Source organism: Cryptomeria japonica, chromosome 3 (genome assembly GCF_030272615.1).
Source record: "Cryptomeria japonica chromosome 3, Sugi_1.0, whole genome shotgun sequence".
Classification (NCBI taxonomy): Eukaryota; Viridiplantae; Streptophyta; class Pinopsida; order Cupressales; family Cupressaceae; genus Cryptomeria; species Cryptomeria japonica.
The window spans coordinates 678,915,088-678,938,084 of NC_081407.1; the positions used below are offsets into that span (position 1 = coordinate 678,915,088).

At 34.1% G+C, this 22,997-nt stretch overlaps 1 protein-coding gene across 1 annotated transcript in view; it reads right to left on the reverse strand.

Annotated features, from left to right (window-relative positions):
- The window catches only part of LOC131055185 (protein ROOT INITIATION DEFECTIVE 3), a gene marked incomplete at its 5' end in the record, with an annotated part of 101,559 nt that extends 90,018 nt beyond the window's left edge, over nucleotides 1-11,541 (reverse strand). Inside the window, one exon of the mRNA XM_057989781.2 lies at nucleotides 11,293-11,541. Coding sequence (XP_057845764.2) covers nucleotides 11,293-11,541 — 249 coding nt within the window. The remainder of the gene's footprint in view (nucleotides 1-11,292) is intronic.
- Nucleotides 11,542-22,997: the final 11,456 nt, after the last annotated feature.

A 22,997-nucleotide genomic window follows, 5' to 3' on the forward strand; every position in this document is an offset into this window, starting at 1 on the left:
CCTTAGTCTCCTCGGTTTAGCTCCATATTCAAACCATCCCTTGAACCATGCAGTTCAGAGAATCATTAATCTCACAGATATATCTAGGCATACCTAGAGAGTTCTCATTTCCATATTTAGATCTATGAAGAGATTCTGGGCGACCTCAAAACTTTCTCTAATATATATATATATATGTGGATGTATGAATATATATAGTATATATATACATGTTTAGATATATATGCATGTGTGTGTATATACATAGATACAATTGCATACACACTCATACATTAATACATATAGATAGATATATATATACAATTATATGTATGTATGTATGGATGTATGCATGCACAAATGTGTGTATATACAGACATTCACACATATATTTCTTCAAGTTATATATATATACACATATCCTTGAGAAAGATATATCTATATACATATATCTACATATATATATAAATACATTTTCATGTATAAGTTTTACATATATATATTAAGATTTATTAAGATTTAAACTTATATATATATAAACATATATTTTGAACTTATTTATGTCTAAGATAGGTTCGGATCCCAGCAAGCCTATCTTTAGATTTAGAGTCAGCCCTAATTGCTCAAATCCTCCAAATTGCTTATCCAAGACCCTCAGAGCCAATGTTTAAATATTCAATTATTTAATTAATCCTCGAGGAATTTCTCCTTTAACCTTACTCAGATAGGCTCTAAATCATATGGATACTTTGTGATGTAATTGGTATCATTTTCCCTTCTTTCTGGGCTATACCTAAATTTAGCTATTGCCGCGATGTCACGCCTAGATAAGCTTGAGGATTAGAAGAAGACTAATCCATACACCAAATAAGTATAGGATTATAATCATGATTTCATATCTCATCTAAGTATATGTGGCATGGATATAAAGCTAACATTATTAATGTAAGGATAGCCTTCCTCTAAGATTTAAGCCTTTCTAGGTATCCGTAGCTATATTTTCCATTGTCCAAACCCCTTTAGTTGGAGAGCTTTAGGGGCTGTATGAATCATTATTGTTGGATATCACACGTCAACTTCCTTTCTCGATCAATGCCTTTTGACGGCTAATTGCGAAAGGTGAGTTTATGTCTCCGCAGTGATGGGACAGTTGAGTTACCCTAGGCTTGATGGCTGCAAGGTTACTATTAATGATCTTACGCCTTGAAATTCACACTCCATGTTTGATATTTACTATTTAGTAATTGCTCATTATTTAGCTTGTAGAGTGCGAGTCCTATTTTGGAATGCTAAGTTTCTTCTTGCTAAGCAACAATGGATACAACACTCAGACTTATGGGGTTGAAACATCAGATGGCCTTTGTTGGTGAGATTAAGGATGAGAGGCTGAAAGGTATTCTTGTTCAACAGAACCCTTTGATTTCTGGAGCGGTAATGAAATTTCTTGGGAAGGATTTCATTATGAACGAGGATCGAACCAGAGCCAACTCAAATATTGCCGCAATGTTTCTTGCCCTGGCAATGTATTTTGAGAGGGATAGGGATACGGTGGCGAAATTATGTAAAAAGGTCTTCATTAAAGACATTCTTGGTGAATTGGAACGGGTTATGGTTAATATAGATGAAGAACTCACAGCTCCCAAGCCACGGGACTATGATGTCCTAATCAGGAAAAATAACCCGGTTCCTCGTTTCCCTATTCTGGTTATTGAAGACCTAGTGGCTTTCGAAGCTCTGCGCTCTGTCAGAAGCAGGAATTTCCTATTTCTCTCTTGGATTCTCCAAGTAAAGAAACCCCCACGGGAGAAGTGGTTGCAGAATTATCTGGAGGTGGAAAATATCACGGTCGTCCCTGATCACATGCCTATCCCTCATTCCCCTATTGCCCTCTCAGCAGAAGCACCAGAGGGCTCTGGGCCTCGTCCCCCCCACAAGACGAGCAAGAAAGGATAATGGCCCTGGAATGGCATTCTTCAAGGACGAGGTCTCGTTATTAGATATAATCTTTTTTGTTTTTAGAAGTTAAAGAATACTTAGAGACATTACGCTTAACAGCCTTTTTATCCTTTTTTGAAAAGGAATGTTGCATAGATGATCTTTCAAACTTTTAGACTTGACTTGGTTTTTTACTTGGCTGTTTTTTGATATACGAAGACATGGAGCTATTTAGCTAGGAGGAATATAAAGTAAGTGTTTACATAAAGGCAAAATATGGATTTCAATCTTTGTTTTTTCTGAAAGAATTCTACTTTCCGAAGTCTTTCTTATGTTTCTAGGCTAAAAAGGGGAAAGTGTCAATTATGCTTTGAGGCTGCGTTTATAAGGGTTTTTGTGCTTTGATACGGGTACTGGTAGTCTTAGTTTCCAGGAGTCATCCTAAGGCCCTCATTAACACAAATCTCTTTCTACGAATATATACACATTCATATCTTCATACCTATCTATATATATAAATAGATATATACAGATATTCATAATTATTCCCAAATATATACAAACATATTTTCATATATATATATATATATATATATATATATATATATATATATATATATATATATATATATATATATATATATATATATATATATATATATATATATATATATATATATATATATATATATATATATATAAACTCATATTTAAACTCATTCATAGTCATAAATCCATATATTGGCATATTCATATATATATATATACATAGGTATACATGCTAACATATGTATACGTATATATATATATATATATATATATATATATATATATATATATATATATATATATATATATATATATATATATATATATATATATATATATATATATATATATATATATATAGATTCTTATATATTTATACTCATATACTAATACAGATATACATATTCATATATATATATATATATACTCTCGGCCATCTTTCAAGATTATTCTTAAACATCAACCTATATAACTATATTTACATTAAGTAAGGTAAATTTGCAGATTCTTGCCTTCTCTTAGTATGCAACCTTCGTATTCTTACATTCTTATCTTCAGTCTTAATAAGGTATCACTCTAGATAATAGATCAAGGTCACTGTGGCAGGCGATAATTTCTCCACTAAAATGTCTGATTATACTGGTTTTTTAAGCTGTCTACCATCCCTAGTAAAATAGGATTTTACCTATAGTTAACTGTGAATGAGGCAATATAGTAGTGAGCATTGATTCTTTAAGACAAATGTATACATAGTCATAATGTAGCATTTTGCTCTGCAAACCCAGTAAATTGTATATTTACTTCAGACATTAGCAAAGCACTTGATTGTATGGATTTTCTAGTATTTACTACTCTGATGATATTTATTTTAGAATTCGTTTCTATGTGAGTATTCTAGCACCACTAGCCTGTCATATCTTAAGATTATGGTTTCAGGGAGCTAATTCGGGGTCTGGATAGAAATTTATTGCCTGCAGGGTATAATCACACGCCGTCATCCTCTTTGCTAGAAATAATGGGGATAGGGAGGGGAGACTGACTGAATCCCACTTACTTACTGTTGTTATTGTAGCCTGGATCTCATCCTTCTCAAGGAGCACATCCAGGAGCATTAACAAGAGTGGTAAGATGGAGATCCCCTAACTGATAAAGTCTTGGCTATACACTCAGTTTCGAGTTTTTCATCTCTTATGCATATTCTGTGAGGATAGGTTTCACAGAATATTTTACTAAAGAATCTCTCTAGATGGACACTTAAAATTTCTTTCATGATAAAGGATTGATCGATACTAACATATCTGCCTAGTGTTTTAATTACTAACCATGCAGGCCAAACAGGTATTTTTTTGAGCTATTTAAGGATAGTATTTACAATCGAAGAATATATTCAAAGCCATGCAGGAGGAGTTGAAGGGACAAATGATTTCTGAAATTCAAAATCTGAAACTTGTAAATTAGGGCTTGTAAAGGAGGGGTAAAATAGAAACACCCCTCCTAATCACCCTGGCCCGGAGTAGTGTTGCATCAAAATTTGGAATTTATTGTATTAGTGGCTGGACTATGGTCCCACGCAAGGCCGGAGGTTTTCTCGCCTCCACTCTTTCCTACCGGCGCCCGCACGAGTGGAGCAATGTAAATTTCAAATAATTAATAAAAAATTTTGGCCTCGGCCTCTTACCGATCAAAAAAAAAAAACAATTGTTTAATTTTGTTTTGTCTTTTCTTCTTTAATATATTAATGTTATAGATTAAAACTTAATATTTTAAAATAGATTTTTTAGATTTTTTATTATTAATATATATAAAATATAAAAGTTAATATATTAAAGATTATTTATTTTAGTAATTTTATAAAATTATTTATTTATATTAGTCGAATTTAATGTCGAATTTTTACTTTGCCGAATTTCATCTGAATTTAATTGTTGCCGAATTCGAACCTTGTGACTTAGGCTGACTCTATGAAGTAGCTGAAATCAAAATTTATCAAATAGAGATCCAGCTATTGTTAGGAATTTAGTAAACATGGAAGCCATTTTGAAGTGATCCAAGACTTTCATTGTGATTGAGGCAAGGAGTTTTCTATGGGTAGTTCAATATTTGAGAAAGCTTATCAAATCATATTCCACAGTTGCAATGCTTTATATTCCCTGATGGCAATTGGTGAGTCTTTTATTTGGGGTAGAATTCAACAAAAGGCATTTGTTTAGCTGAAGTAAAAGATTAGCAAGCCACTGGTTTTGGCAATACCTAGCTTGCAACTACTATTTTAAGTAGAGACAAAATTTAATGATGGCATGTTGGAAGCTCTTTTATTACAACTAAGCTTGTTTGTTGTCATTCAGATTTATTTCGTGGAGCACTTTGGATATATTGCTCACATAATGAATTGTATGTCTTTGTTTGAGCAAAAATTAACTCTCTCAATTATAAATTAAAAATCAAATATCTATATCTATATATATTATATATGTCTTTGGATGTTTAGTGTTGTGGTAGAAACAATCCATTGTTGAGGCAGCCACCAAGGTTCAAACCCCTGCTGGGCCATTGAGCTCATGGGCATTCTGCCTTTGTTGGGTTATTGAGCTTGTGGGTTTGAACAAGTGAAGTGTGTGGAATGATGAACCCCCCAAAAATGGACAAAATAACAAACTTTTTCAACATTGATTCCACACTGACTCTGATTTCATCTTGGATCAATCATATTTCTAAGCAATTCAATAATTTCACGAGTTTTTCTAGGATTTTTCAAGTAATTTCAATGATTTTTTCACTTTTTTGCCATTTTTGGGGGTTTTTAACATGATTTAAATGCAAAATATCATTGAAATTGGGTCAACGGTTTTTTTGTGAATTGGGGTTTTTTCAAGGAATAAATCGGGTAGCTCTTGGATTCAGGATTAATCAGGTATAATCATGATTTTTTGCAGACTATTGCATCTATGGTTCAAACAAGTTGTTCAACACAAAATAAGAAAAGGGGACAAGGCAGAACTCATTATAGGAAAATACAAGGGTAAAGCTACAAAGTTTGAATTGTTACAAAATGGGTAGTGACCCAATGAGAAGGGAACCGACAAATCATACAATGATCCTAAATGATGGGAATTGCTTGTCGATTTTTCGACAAGGAGGATGGCTTGATTATTTCCAACGACTAACAAGCTATGATGATGAAATAGCTAAACTTTTCACCCAGAAACTAAAGAACAATGTTGCAGTGGTTAGAACTTGCAAGTAAATGCCTTAGAGGCTGCAATTACAAAAGTGACTGGATTGTCTACTATAGGGAGAAATTCTCAGCTCATCCTAAAGTAGTTGCAACCCACAACAAATTTCTTATGCTCTACAGGCAACTTGAATCTTCTTTGCAAGGTACAAAGCATCTTTCCTTACCCTCGAGGTGGGCATGCATTGGAATTTATATTATAAAATATCTTACTTGTGAAGGAAGACACACTTTGTTATATACAATCCATTTCAAATTTTCTTTGCCACCTGTTGTCACACATGACCATGGAATTTCAGAAGGGTAAAGCTACTGCATTATCTCATCACTATTTAAAACAATTACTGGTTAAAACGAATCTAAACATTCATTTCCCCAATATGCATTGGGAAAAAAAAATTATAACAAAAAGGGTAAGATGGATAAATGTTGGGCCTCATGGCCAGCCACTGACATTTAAGCAAACTGCAAGAATGAGTGTTCAGGGGTAGGACAAAGAAATGAAGAACCCATAGCATCATCTGAGCCTATAGCTTCTTCGACAAGAGCAACTTCTTTTGTGCATGAAGCTTCCCTTGAACCGACAGCCTCTTCAAAATCTACAATCCCTCCTAGCAAGGATGTACTTGCTCAAAGCCATCAAACTCCAAACAAGCCACATCCTTTGCTTCAGAGACTCCTTCAAAAAGACTCGCCTTCTTCTAAGCCTATGGCTACAACTGCACTTGCCACAAGAAAAAGAAAGGTAGCTCAACCCTCTATTAGGAGTGGACATAAGAAAGCCACTTCAAAACCCTCCAGGCGGTCACACCGCCTTAAAAAGGAAAAGGCAACCACAAAAAACGGTACCCACAAAGCCACAACCATTGCTAATTGAATCAAAAACAAATTATGAAAGGGAGTACTTGTTCATCCAACGAGACCACCCAATTCACTTTGTGGTATCATCATCCCCTGAATATAGTACTGAGAAAAATTCATTTGATAAGATGATTCAAGATTGGGAAACACAACCAGAAGGGGAACAGCAGTCGTACTTCCAGCTAGAGATTTCAAATAGGAGAGAACAACCAAAAGAAGAACCACTACTATACCTATAGCAATCTAGTTTGGAGCAATTGGCCCAAATGGCTGCTATTGCAACAGGGGAATGTATTAGAATGGGACGGCCAAGAGCTGTATAGTTGACTCCAAAAAGTTTTTCATGGCCAAATATTTCCGTACATCTATGGAAGCAAGTGCAGCAATTGAAGTTGCAGGAAGAGAAGTGGAATAAAGAGAAAGAGGAAATGTAATTAAAATTTGATTCAGATATCCAACAGAAGGATGAGGAGATAAAGAAACTAAAAGGCAATATTGATCTAATGGCTCTCAATATACCTCAATTTGTCAATTGTAGACCACCTACAAGAGTTTATGCTTTATTTTAAAGGAAGAAAATTCTAAGTTTCCAGTCCAAGCAGTTGTATTGGGTTTTGCCATTTTACATGGCCACTCAAAATTTTTGGGACTTGCTAGTTTTAGCCATTTGGACACTTGTCTGACATGCACTTGCATGAGTCATACCTCCTATTTTGGAATGTTGTCTTCAATTAGGACCCTACAACTTGGATATAAAATGCTATTAGAAGTCCTGTTTTCTGGACACTTTTGAAGATTGTTGTAACTGTGAAAATTCCTAAGAAATATAATACGAAAGATCTTTGCCCATGGATCTTTTCCTAGTATATTTTTACCAGGTTTTTCCACATAAATCTGTGTTTATGGTTTATTGCTTTCTCTATATAATTTTGCACTGTATATTTTCCTAAGTTACCGAGTTCGGCACTTTAACTCTGGATGCGGGTCCGGGTTTGTGCCAAGTCCAAATTCAGGTCCGGTGTGGCTTTCGATTCGCTGCGGCTCTGATTCAGCAGTCAGCAAAGATCAAAAACAAAATCGATTCCTCCAAAGCGGCTCTGATTGCATATTTCAAAGTGGCAATCAAGAAAGCGGTGGTGTTATCTACCGATGGGCCAAAGTTTTTTTATAAATTAAATGCTATATATTATCCAGTATAATATATATGTATGTATGTATGTATGTAGATACATATATACATACACACATATATATGTATACATACATACATACATATATATATGTATATATATACACATACATACATACATCTATTTATACACACACGCACATATATATATGTATGTATGTATGTACATACATATCTATTTATACACACACACATATATATATGTATGTATGTATGTATGTATGTATGTACATACATACATACATATATATATATGTGTGTGTGTGTATAAATAGATGTATGTATGTATGTGTGTATATATATATATAGAATATAGATGTATGTGCGTGTGTGCATATGTATTATATATATACTATTATGTATGTATGTGTATATATGCATTATGAAATAAAGATGGTGTGCAAGCATAAAGGTTTGTCTAGTCTCAATGCCTTAATTTGGTCTGATCGTGAGGGCTTTGCCTCTAGACCCTGCCCTGTATTGCACTGGAGAGACTGCCCCTCAACCCAACAGGGGTCCAGGCCTAAACCCCCACTTATTGTTGTCCCAAAATCCAAGCCCTTCATCCCCCCCATTCCAAGAATCAATGGAACTATATCATTTATTGTTTGAGAGTCATATGATGGTATATGTAATATTTGAATTATGGCAAACTGACGATCAGAATAGACTCAAGTTCTCTAAATGCGTTAGTTTCTATTTTATAGTGTCACTATCTTCCCTTTGCTGATTTTTCGCCAAGAACAAGTCAAAAAATTGGGCTGCCAGGTCTGCACCTAGTCTAAGTTTTTGAACTATGTTCTAGACCCAATCACAACAATATGCAACTTGAAACTTTCTTGTGTGTCCTTACAATGACATGAGCTTATATTTATAAGCACAAAGCTCATAAGAAACATCAAGTGGTTTTACAATACAATAGGTACAAACACATGGGCCATGAGTCTTCACTCATGAGTTGCATATTACTTGTCATGCCCCACACGTGACTTAATGTTCCACAAATGAAACCAAATGCCTAGGTGTGACTTGTATCATCTCCCAAGAGTCCCTTCACATTCCAAGGCATCTTGTGATTCTCGTTCACCCATGTGACCTTTCACCTTCTGATACTTTGTCTCTTTTCTTGTCAATTGTAACCCCCAAATATGTTTGCAATTCCAATGTCTCATACAGAATTACACTAAGTGAAATCAACCAAACAACTAAGTGTAGCATACCATTCCATGACAACCACAACTTACAATGTTTGATGTTATTACACAAGGTATACAACACACATTCCTAACAAAAATAACAATAATGTCATTATGCAAGGTGTACGATACACTTTTCCAACATGTATTTTGAACAGATACAAACCATTTTAATTTATCTTTAACATTTTACATTAAAAAATCAGTTATCAGCTGTGTTCTATATTTAATTTTTTTTATGTGTTGGTTGCACCCAGCTGTAACAAGCCCAGATTAAAAAAATGGGTGAACAGATACAAAACGTTTTAATTTATCTTCAACATTTCGAACAAAATTATCAATAATCAGTTGTGTTCTGTATTTAATTTTGAATGTTGTGTTCTGTATTTAATTTTGAATATTTTGAGCAAATTATGGAACATTATATACAACAGAAAAAAGAAAAAAAATCTGCAGTGGGGGTAATGTGTGAGCCATCTGACTAGGCCGGACTTTAACCTTGGTTACCATCAGGCAATTTCTAGGTGATGAATTGTTAATAAGTTTGCCCTGCAATCTGTCATACAGATTATGGAGAGTAGACCTACAGAAATGGTAGGGGATATGTTCTTCAGAGTCCTGAAGCCTCTTAGTCAATTCATAGGCTCCTTAGCCTTCATAAACCAGGCATGCGAACAATATATCTCTTGCATTTCTTCCTCAAAGAACAACCAAAGAAAAGCAGTTAATCTATGGTTGTTCCAATTTAACAAATAAATAAAATCTGGAAGCTAAAACCATTGTAATCACAATCAAGATGCACACAGAATGTCCCTTCTATTTGTCGCTATCCTATGTGGTCTGCTGAATCTGATAACATTCAGATGGTAGGTTCAAATTAAGCACTTGCACATAACCTTGACACAATGCCAGAATGCATTTATGAAAGTAGTAGGAGGAACAAATGTTTGGATGATACTTTTAGGTGTTTTCAACACACCATCAACAACTATTAAAAAAGGAATGTAAACCATATTCCATAAGTCATAAGCCTCTCCTGTGCAAAACTACAACGCAGGCTAGTAAAATGAGGATAAAATCCTACACTCACAAGTGACATCGTGTAGAAAGCAAGGCAATCACGCTGAAGAAAGAACGTCAAAGCCAACACACAACACTTAATCTATATGACAAAGTCATGAAGAAAGCTGTCATTTAAAAAAATTATCACAAAGTGCAATCGTTTTCAGCCATACTTTATTTATTACTAGCATCTTATATGTCCTGCCTCCAGCTGCGAAAGATCTTAAGCTATATCAGTATTAAATTATTAAATTTTTAGAAGTCTAATAAATGTAAGTTATCATTAGAATAAGCAATCAAAGTGATATTCCTGGCTGCCTGCATAGCTCATTAAAATAAACAATTGAATCAAGCATGTTAGAATCTAACTGTGCAGATGAGAAAGCCTGTAAGATGCTTTATGCATTTAGATCGGGCATAAAGATCTGATTGTTCTTCTCCTCAGAGGGTTCGTCAGCGAAATAAACTTTTATGGCAGAAAAGGATTCCTAAACAGGGGATGCCAAACAAAGATACTGTTTGGAGGAATCATAGGTACTTTCTGTCAAGCTAGAAAGAGGATTCAGATTGTTGTCTGAGAATCCAAAATGGTTGGATAGAAATGGATACTCCAGCACAATTTAATTGGAAGAATTGTTCTGCTTCTTTGAAAGTTCATCATCAGGCATCAGATAGCGATGAGGTTTTGGCTTGGTAAAAAGAGGATTGCTTACTTCATGATTTCCCATCAAATCAGGATGTGCTGGATTGCTTGGGGAAGTCACTTCCATGGGGATTTTAATGCTAGCTAATACTTCTAAGAAAATGAGAAGTTGCAGGATGAAGACGGAAAACCGTCAGTCAGAGGCTTGAGACGGAAAGCCTGCTTCTTGAGCCTTATTTTTTGTGTGCTTTTCTGTCGAGCCTGCCCTTCAGCATTCTGTTTATTTGGCTTCGTTATAGTGATCTTCTTGTGTTAGTGGTTTGTGATCTTTATTCTGATGTTGATATTCAATCATGTGGTATGAGTCTTTCCTTAGTTCTCTGAGGTGCAAAAGCTTTTATGGTTGTATCTGTAAGCATGTTCCTTCTGGTTTGGATGACAACCCCTATAGATCCCTCTCTGATTGAGGCATAATCGAAAAACACAACTAAGATTGCTTTAGTTTTCTAGATTGCAAAATTAGTTATGAATGGAAAAACACAAGGAATGTTACTTTGTTTTTATAAATTGCAAAATAGATATCTATTGCTTTAGAGGAAAACCATAAAATGTCATCAATCACAGTTCCTCACTGAAAAAATTGTACCTTATTCCATGCCCAACAAAATATAGCCCCACTAGCAGAAGTGGAGGTTTTCTGTATTTGCGATGCAGCGACAAAGTGCAGCCCAACTGCAGCTAATCCATGGCGAGATGAAGAACAGGATCTAAGATGAACACGCTCTGCACCTGTTGCTAAGTCCCAACCAGTGATACCAGCATCTACGGGTGAGGCAACAACCACTACTTCTCCTGGGGACGCCAGTTTATCCCATCCACTCACGGCCAAAGGCCGTCACAGCTTCAAAATTTTATCAGGCTCTTATCTCCAACTCCGTGCTTGTCTTTAAAATCGATGAGAAAGTAATGGGCCAAAAATTGTCCTGCAAACGTTAAAATGCATCAAGTTATGTCTCTTATTACATATATCACAGACAAGCAGTCTGAATTACAGCAATTCCGGCAGGCTTAAATCAATAGCAACAGAAATAATTATTCACGTATCAACCTGAGCTTGAAGGAAAACCCTAAGATTTCTTCATGAACAATTAATGTTTTCTCTCTTTTTCCCATTAAAATTATGTTATCCATGGCTTTAATTGGAAATCAAATACAGAGATTGTAACAGCATCATCTAATTTTTTACTTGCTGGCAGCTGGTCACCAGTTCAAAACCGAGAATATGAAAATTCCACTGTATTTTATCCTCATTTAAGTACTGTACAAATCTAAAAACCTTAAAAACACCTCTTCTTCAAATGTAGAATAAGGGGCTGGCGAAGAGAAAAATATATAAATTTCATCAGCGTAACGGCAAAAGGTTTGCGATGAAAAAAGTACCTTTGAAGCCACGTAGAAATTGAAAATGATATACAGAGGAGATTGTAAATGTTATAATGTCTGTAGGAAAAAGTTTCAACGTGCCCGCCCAACCCAAACTAAAACTGCGCTGCGCAGCTCTTCCGCTTGATAACTTTGCCCGCTTTTACAATTTTGTGCTTTTCACATTTTCCCATTTTTGGACTTCTTGCTTAGGTTTTTCGTAGGGTTTAGGGTACTTGGGTTTCGAGTAACTTGTATTCGTCGATGGAGTTTTAATATGAATGAATATAGGTATGGAAAGTTTTGTTAATCAGTGTATTTGTATGGGTTTTATTATAGGGTAGAGTTTTCATTTTAAGTCGAGAAGTTTTTAAATGTTGGTAGAATTTGTACAAGTTTAATATTAGGATGTAGTAGTTATTTAGATGTAGAGGGTATGGGAATTTATGTTTTATGTTTTAATGTAATGTTCTTGTGGATTGCGTTAGTGGTGGAGGGTAGAAAAGAAAAGGGAGAGGTAAGATGTTTGTTAAGGTGAGAAATTGTAACATTCAATATTTTTTTTCTGTTTAGAGGAGAGAATAAAAGCAAGGAGTGGTTAGGAGGAGGGAAAAGAGTGGAGGGCAAAGTGGGGGAAATTTAGGCGAAGATTGAGGGAATCAGGAGATTTAAATTAGATTACCGTTTGGACTAGTAGTGGTGAAATGTATTGAATTATGGTTGTGGGTCCTAGTTATTGTCATTTATATTGTACGTGAGATATTGGTGTATGTTGCATACACACATTTGTTTGACAACAATTTAAAGTTAACAGCAATGGAGATGGCATTGAACATCATGGTACACACGAGAGAAGTGGTAAGTATCACATATTTATCATTTTTAATCACAGTACATTCCTAAAATCAGACTTGAAAATATATTGAGCAAAGACAAAAACAGAAAATAAGAATACTAGTACTAAATTTGCTGAAAATATAGCAAGATTAAAATGTTAAAAGATATATATAATTTATAAAAAAAAATGATTGATTATTTTATTAAATTGATATATAATTTATTAAAATAATTTTGGAATTTAGATTTAAAATAAAAATTAAGATAAATAAATTAAATACAAAATTCAAATATGAATCTTTACAAAGGAAAATGTCAGTTAAATATGAGCATAGAATGAAGCTTTACAAAATAAAATGTTGATTACGTCTAAGCATTGAATTAATGTTGATAATGAAACTATATATCTTGTGAAGATGCTCATGGTTCAGTCATACAATTAATTACACACAGATGAAATATGGCTAATTGATCATTCTGGGATAATTGGGTGTGGGAAGTGAGAATCCCTTATTTCAGAACCAAAATTTGGAACACAAGGCAATAGATGCTCCATCTATACAAGTTCTCCTCATACGCCATTGAGCAAATTGGGCATGTGCGTTGGGCAGTTGCAAGGTTTTCTATGATTAGCTATCTCTGGATTTAGAGCTCTCAATTTAACTGAGTTAAGAAGTTTTAAAGAAACTTGTATTGTGAGCTTTAAATTTTAGAAACCCCTCACTTAAATTTGAAGTTATTGTAAAGGGGGGGAATGATTCCCTAGGGTTTTCACCCAAGGAATGAGGACCACTAGAGATTTTTTTCACTTTGGGCCTTTACATTCAAAAGAGGATGAGGATTTCACTAGATTTAGTCATGAATCAGATCAAGACTAAACGCTAAGTGAATTTGGATTGAAGGGAATTTCCTCTTTTGTGAGTTGAAGTGCTCAAATTAAGTAAAATGTTGAAAAATGAAGGTAAAAGCATGAAAATAGTGAGCTACAGTTGCAAGATTTTCGCATGCACCTGGAATCAAGCAATGTAAGTCAAATCGAACTCACTCTCTGAAACTACTCAATATTTGTTGGCACCGTGGCGCATCACAACGATCCTCTAAACTTTTCGCACACCAAAGGGAGATGATCAATCGTTGTGAATGGAGCCTAATTCGAGGAGTACAGCTCTGTACCTATTTCCTACACACAGAAAGAAAGGGAAACGTATTGGGAATAGGGGTTTCCCTTAGGTCAAAGCCCGATTTTTGAATTAACCATGAAATTGAAATAAATGTAATTGCAATGATTGAAAGGAAAGGATCTCCTTTTGAGGGAAATGTTGAATTATGATTGAAATTGAATTATGGTACCTCCTTGTGAAATTTTGCTTGCCTCCACATGGAATTAGGGTTTAGGAAGTCTTCAACAAAATGGGATGAATAATGTCTCCTCCAATGCTTGAAACTTGACTTTACTGCTGCTCCTAAGTTGAAAGAAGATTGATGATGCTCAATTGCTTGAATGCTTGATCTCATGTGTGCTTGATATCATGTGTGTGTCTCCAAATGAGAGGGGAAATCCTCTTTATACACTTGCCCATCAGTGAAATTAGCTAATTTTCCGACATGAGCCAACACAAAGAGGGAAATCTCGCTTAATTTTGAAAGTGTTTTGAAATAGGACCAAGGGGTCAAATTGAGCCCAATTTAGGGAGGACCATGGCATGGTGCTATGGTCCTTCCCTATTCTGGGGTAGGCATAAGGTGCCAAATGAGGTGTAATTTGAGTTTAGATGCCATTTGTGATGTGCAAGAGCATAATTAGGTCTTTAATTGGGTCGAGGGTGCAAACACTGAGGTGAAGACCCAAATACGGTTGAAATTGCAAAGGGTGCAATTTGTGAACACTACAGTTATGAAGATTGCTTTAGCAAGTATTATATTCATAACGAATTATTATGTTTTGAAGATTTGAAGGATTAATTTGATCATCGTGTGTCAATGCATGGCAAATGTAGAGAAAATGTGCAATACATTTGGAGAGGAATTTGATTCTATGCTTGTTTATATAGGAAATTTTTAGTAATTCAAAGGTCATGCCATACAAGGTCAAATGGAGTCCCAAGGAGTGGTCGCAGAGAACGATGTCAACTGCAACAATTCAGCCACGAGTTTTTGTTAATGGCCCTACGCATTGTCACAATATTTAGAATAGTGATGCCTTTGAAAATGTCATTTATACTTCTAAAATATATTTTTATTAATTTCTCTTATAGAAAAAGAGAATAATTTCAACGACATCACCTAATGATAGTAAGAATAAATAATTTTAGCACAATTATTAAATCTATTTAATTATGAAACCATTTGCAAGACGTGAAAAGCTAAGAAATACTTTACGGTGATTGGACGAAGTCAAATGTCAAATGTATGCAACTGTTGCGTTAGTATCCTGCCTATCGACAAGAACTGATAAGAATGGGTTTTCACTAGTTGTGATATCTTAAGTATGCAATGATCAAATAATTAACTAAATTATTGTATTTTTCACTTTAAAAACTTCATATATAATTATTTAAAGATGGAGCTTGTCATTGCTAGATATAAATATGTTATTTATATATATTAATGTTGTTCATTGATGAATGGATTCTTGTTTTATTAAATGTGTTATGTCATAGAAATTTGCTTGAATGGGACGACACGATATGTCATATTAACTAGTTTTTATGCTTTCTATTTGAAAAAAAATTAGATGTCATTTTCATATGGGTGACAATATAGTGTAACATTTTTCAATATTTTATTAATAGGAAAGACAAATTTGCTAGGCATGGGGAGCTTCTTTTAGCAAGTTGTATGTATTGTTTTCAAGATATTATTCAAAATAATACTAAAAACAGTACCTTCTGCAGCTAAGAATAATTTTAGGCATAGTTACTCTTTTATATTAACAACCAATGGGATACATGCAACCTTCTTTTTCTTTTTTTGGTGAATTTGCCTCATATTTAAAAGATAAATAAGATTTAACTAATTTTATGGACATGAAATGTAATATAATAAATGTTGGAAGAGCTAAGAGGTGTTATGAAAAATATGTATAGGTCACCAACATCTTCATTGTCGTTTTCACTTCCAAGTTGAAAAGTATAAATAAGGTTTAATGCTTCCAACTTTTAAGTTGTTATCCCATAGGTGACAAAGGGAAGTTCTCATTACAATATTTTCAAATCTAAATGGATTCAAATTAGAGCTTAAGGATTGGACTCTTAATTAAAGGTGTGATATTGTCTTGTCTACTAAAATGGATGCATGGAATGGAATTAATGGTCTCTCTCTTAAGTATTGAGATTTAGATTTACTAGAAAAGCATTAGTCAAGGCCTTAGAGAATTTGTCGGGATAGATCCCTCTTCTCTAGATTCGTCATATGCTTTATGTGTCAAAGTGAAAGTTAGGAAGGACCTTGATTTACCACATCCAAATCACATCAAACTCTCCACTTTTGTTGGCTTCTATATATGGGAGATTGACTATTAAAAAAATCTCTTTTATTTCTACTCTTATCAAGTTGGGTTAGACATTGAGAAAATGATTACCATTAGAGATATGGGAAGTGTAATAACCATCACTCTACACTATTAATTGACTAGTCAATCTATAGGAGTGTAGTTGTTTAGCAAAATCTAATGGACACATGGGCAATGAATGATAAATTATTTTAAGCAGTCAAACTTAGTTGTGATATTAATTATAAAGATGATAAAATACTATATATTTTAATCTTACATTAACAATATAGTACTATTAGAATATAGTATAAGTAATATGAATAGTTATTATATAGAATTGCCTAAAGAGAGTCAAATAACTATTGTAATCGATGGTGTGTGCGCACTTCAACCCCTTAAGAACACACTACTGGTTATTTAGAATGAATCTACACCTTGTTATGTTCAATAATATTTTTATAATATGATATCATTAATAATGTGAATATTATAAATTATCAATGCATATAATTAGTATATTTGAATTATTAGATTTTTCTATATACTTGTTATAATTAAAATAGTTTAAATAGCTAAAGTTTAACTTGTTGGTATTAAATAATGCAAACACTAAATAATTATTGGATATTATGGAATGAAAAATTATGTTCGAAGTTGAAATAAATGAGACAATCATTGTTATATGTAAGAGTGGAAAATTCTTAAGTTGAAAACATATATTTAATTTAAAATTAAATAAGTGGTAAAATAAAAACATTGAAAAATATTTGTAATAATTGATTATAAGTTTGAAGGAAATTACTTTTATTTTTTTTAAGAAAAAATTTGTAAATTATTTAACTTAATTTTGAAAAAGTAGGACATAGACATTATTTTTTCTTTTGGGAAATGGGTATATAAGGAAGAAGTTAAGTGGCACCATTACTCACAATGTTGAAAGTTTTTCTTAAGAGAGATTTGGATCTCTAAGAATGATCATCGTAGATAACAAAGGAAAGAAAGAGGGGAGTAGATATCAAATAAAGAGAAAAATGATTTTGAAAGAATTGTTTTAGACAAGAGATGAACTATTTGAACTTTAAATCTTGTTACTTCATTTAGAATTTTATTTTATTCTATTTCATTAAATTATAGATAAAAAGTGATCTACATTGCTTTTCAAGCTTAGTTCTATAAACCCTCTAAGCTTTATCACACATGTTGTTCTAGTTATAATTTTTATTTATTTTTATAAATTTATGGAAACTGCATGTATACTATTTTGTACAATGCAAGTATAATTGAGAATGAAAACAAAAAAAAATGTAATATATAAACAAGAAGAGGGGAATTAAATTGGGCGCACCCCACTAGATGGCCATGTATATAGGGTCAACCAACCAGGCATACCCCTCTCATAAGGTGTAGGCATGTACACAAGTTACAACTTATGTGTAGACTAATGTGAAGGGCAAACAATATACTAGGAGGAGGGGTGAATCAATTATCCGATTTCAAATTAATTGAACATTTATTATCATTAATGACTTCTTAAATCATCATCTTAGAAACATCAATGCAACTTATTCAAATGATATAACAATGAAATAACACATAACACGTCCATTCACATAATGAACACCATATATTCATGGAAACCCAAGATGGGAAAAACCACAATGAGAATAACTACTTGGATCTACTACCCAAATCTAGCCTCACAAAATATAGAATCTCTTATAATCATGAAGTAGGCACCAACTTATTAGAGACACCAATCCTCAACTATCTTTGCAGGCACCAACCTACTGACGACACCAATCCCCAACACAAAGACATGAGCACCAACTCAGTAGGTAAGACACTAATCCAACCATATTACATAGATATGATTTGTGGGCCTTCAATAATGACAACTCATATTTCATTTAATCTAATCATTCATTAGTTACTCTTTTTCATAACATATAATATTTTGGTAATGATAAACATTGGAACTCACATTACATCAAATTGGATTATACGTTAAGAATTCATATTATTGCATGAAGTCCTAACTATATCATGTGTTGGCCCAAAACATGGAAATAATATTGACAAGTTAGCCACACAAACACTCCTTAATCAAACATATTCAAACATGCAATAGGTCGGCTCTAATAGCTCACGCACTACTCCAAAATACTGTCATGTGATTCTCAATGTATCCTCATATGTTCCCAACAATCATCTGCATGCTACCTTCGAAGGGTACACACCACAAGTCACTACCACATCAAATTAGAACTACAACAATTTAATTCCCTCACACAATGACCCTTCTATTGTTACAAACATGCAAACTGCTACACACCAACTCTAGAAATTTTGGATAAAGATAAATTATGTGAAATATACTCTCTATTGTAAAGTAATGTGGATCAAAACGAGTTACCAAAAGAAGCTCATTGTTTAGGTAGCTTATCTCAAACATTTTGAATCACTTTCACCAGTTCCTAAATAAATGCAACATGATATTATAGATATATTCCAACTAATTCCATCTTTATATCAATCCATTGTAGTACCTATAGCATCCTAAAATTGCACCCCTTGCAATTTTCGATCACATTTGGGTCTTCGCCTTAGTGTTTGCACCCCTCGACCTGATCAGAGACCTAATTATGCTCACACATGTCAAAACACAACATTCAACTCAATGATCCACTCAACTACCACATTGATCCTACTCCAAATTAGGGTAGGACCATAGCATGTCACCCTGATCCCCCCTTAATGGGGACCTATCCTTGGGCCCCTCCCCCTGACCTATCTCAAATTTGAAGCGGGAAAACCCCTCCATGTTGGCTCATGTTGGAAAATTAATGAATTCATCCTACATGCAAGTATATAAGAGGAATTTCCCCTCTCATTTGACAATCCACAATCATTATCAAGAATCCAACCATTCAAGAGATCAAACATTCAAGAGAAATTGAGGATTTTCAGTCTTCCTTAGAGGTTTGGAGCAACAATAGAGTCAAGATTTCAAGCATTGAAGAGGAGATCATCATTCTAATTCATGAAGTCGTAATTTCATGTGGAGGCAAGAAAAACTTCACAAGGAGGTATAAGCATTTCATTTCAATCAATTCAACATCCCCACAAAGAGGAGGATTTTTGCTTTCAGTCATTTCAATTACATTATTTCAACCACTTGGTTAATTCTAAAATTGGGGTTTGACCTAAAGGTAAACCCCTATTACCAACACATTTCCCTTTCCTTTTATGTGCAGGAAGAGGTGCGCAGTTGTACTTCTCGAATTAAGCTTATTTGCAGAGATGGAGAAACCCTTTTTGACGTGCAAAAAGTTTAGAGAACCAAGAGGGTCGGTAACCTAGTCCAAACACACAGTCCCTGCTATTTTTGATAGATTTCATAGAGCAGCTCTGAATCATCTCAAACTTCTTAGATCCCAATGCACGATGAAATCTTGAATCTGTAGCTCACTATTTTCTCATATTTGTCTTCATTTCCAACACTCAGTCTTAATTCAACTAGTCAACTTACAAAAGAGGGTCAAACATATTCTATTTCAATCAATCTGCTTAGTATTCAATCCTAATTTGATTAGTGGTTGAATCTAGTGGATTTATCGCCTCTTTTGAATGTAAAGGAATCTCTCCCCAAAGCAAAAATAGGTGATTTGGTGATTTCTCCTTCCACCTTGCAAATTGCCAAGACACCAAATTTTCCCCTTTATAGTATGATAACTCAAAATGTACCATGTGGCATGACAAGTAATTTCATTCTACCCGAAAGCAATGACCATAACTTGTTGACACTCCTTTGTCATCACATTATTTGATATCAATGACAACATATGCTCAACAATCTCCCCCTTTTTCATTGATGGCAAACAACAAAATGTTGTTGGCACATCAATAGAAATCCAATATGTCAAGATTAGGAACTTTCCCTATCAGAGACAATTGAATCTATCTTGATATTGAGTTCCACATTTATCTCCTTGGAGTATTTAGCATTTTGAGTTCATTTATCTTCATTTGACTTCAATGGTAAAGGTCAATTGCTCGCTACACAATCTATAAACCTATCTTTCTAATAGACTCCCCTTGAGTCCATACATCAATAATAAGATTGTTAAGTCTTCTTGCGAAAGGGATTCAACACTCACACACAACCTATACTTCCTCTAGATTCAAGAGGAGGGAGCAACCACTCCCAACTTATTTTGGAGATACTCAAAAATATTTGCAGGAATGATTTTTGTGAAGATATATGCAATATGTTCCTTAGTTTTAACATACTCCGACTTCACCTCTTTGTTTGCAACCTTTTCTCTTAGTAAATGATACTTAATTGAAACATTGTTTATCCTTGAATGCATCCCCAGGTCCATTGAGATATTAATAGTACTTGTATTATCACATAGTATAGAAATAGGTCAATTAAACTCTATCTTCATCTCTTTTATGTTCTACTTTATCCCTAATACCTAATTGTATAGGAAACTGCTGCAATGTATTATGCTTCTTTAGTAGACAGGAACGTTGAATCCTACTTCTTACTCAACCATGACACTAGACTATCACCAAGAAAGAATGCTCCTCCACTCGTACTCTTATATTCATCAATACATTCAACTCAATTTGCATCAATGTATGTAGTTGAGCTGAGTTTCTCTCTCTCTCGGGATACCATAAACTAAAATCCATTATGGCTTTTAAGTATCAAAAAATCATCTTCACAACATTAACACAAGTTTTCTTGGGTGTTGCCTAAAACCTAGCCACCATTCCAATTGTTTGCATGATATTTGGTTTGGATGCAATCACATACAGCAAACTACCAATCATTGATATGTATGTATCTGATTCCCTAGAGAAGAATCATCATCATTACTCAATTTATACCTAGTAACCATAGGTGTGCTCAATGATTTTCACTCTTCAGTCTTGAACTCTCTCAGCATCTCCTTTACATACTTAATCTAAGAGATGAATATACCTTTTGTGATTGATAAATCTGTAAATCGAGAAAGAATGAAAACTCACCAAGCATTGACATCTCATATTCCTTATGCATTATATTTAAGAACCCCTTACACATAATATCATTACTTCCTCCAAAGATAATATCAACAACATAAACCACAACAATCAACAATTGATCACCATGTAATTTTATATACAATTTACTATTTGCACAACCTCTCCTAGAACCTTGTTGTTGCAAATACATATCTAAAATGGAATCCCAAGCTTTTCAAGCTTGATTAAGTCCATATAAATCCTTCTTTAACCTATACACAAATTTTGGTTTGACTGAGCATGGAAATCCTTTCATTTGTTCAATATAAACTTATTCCTCTAACTCTTTAAATATGTAGACTTAACATACATTAGATAAACTTTAAAGTTCTTAAATTTTGACAATACCAAAACGTTTTGATAGCTTCTAGTCTAGCTACTAGAGCAAATATCTCCTTGAAATTTGTATCTTCAACTTGAGCATAACTTGTGCACACTGATATGACTTTAATTTGGATCACCATTCTTCTCCATTCAACTTATTTATAAAGACCCACTTAGAGCCAATAATTTTTTTGTCTTTAGGTCTCAGAGCTAACTCCCATGACTCATTTTTCTTAATTTGGGACAATTGTTCTTCCATAACCAAGCTTGCCAACCTTTCTCCCTACTTGCCTTTGCATAACTACTTGGTTCAATCTTTTATAGTAAGATAAAATGCACTTATTCACTCCTTATTTGTGTTCTTCTATGGGCTTGAACACTATTGTGCCTCCACAACTCACACCCCCTTTTCTCCTTTTGAGAAAAGAGGACCCCGCTTTTTTGTGTCTATTTTGTTTTGTTGTTTTTGTCGCCCCCCTTTATCCTTTCTTGTTTGTATCTTTTCTTTCTCTCCTCTTTCCCCATTTTTCTCTTTTCTTTCCCTTCTTTTTTTCATTTGTTTTCTTGTCTTTTCAAGTATCAGAGATTGGATTTTCCATCTCCCTTTTCCTTTTTTAGGGATAGGGGAAAGCCTCATCCCCGACCCTCACCTTTCTTTTTTGTGTGTTTCACTTGGATGAATTAGATATTAGGGATGTTGTCATCCCTGACCCTCGACTCTCTCCCAAAGGGGATAGATGATCTTTGACCCCTAATCCCTGATGGTTCCACCTCCCTTGTTTCAGCATTTAATGAGCCCTTTTGGGCATATAAAAGTGACACTTTCACTATCTTTTCTCTCATTTTCACTTAAGCTTCCTTGGTGTTCCTTCATGCTTTCATTCTTTCTTGTCTTGTCTTCGAATCTACATTGTGAGTTAATGAGTGCAAGAAGCACGATAGTTGATTCAGAGGTTGATTTTTTTAGGTTGGTTGTTTTGCTTCTGTTCCTCCATTTTTTGTTCTCATTTGTGTTTCTTAGGTTTCATTAGAGGCCCATCCTTCCCCATATTGCTTCAATATTGCTTTTGGGATTTTTGTCTTGTGTTTGCCCTGAGACCCTATTGGGATTTGGTGTGTGCCCTAGTCATTGTTATGTTCGTTTCTTCATTTTGTTGGGTTGTTTTGTTTTCTTTCCCTACCTTAGTCTTAGTTTTGTATCA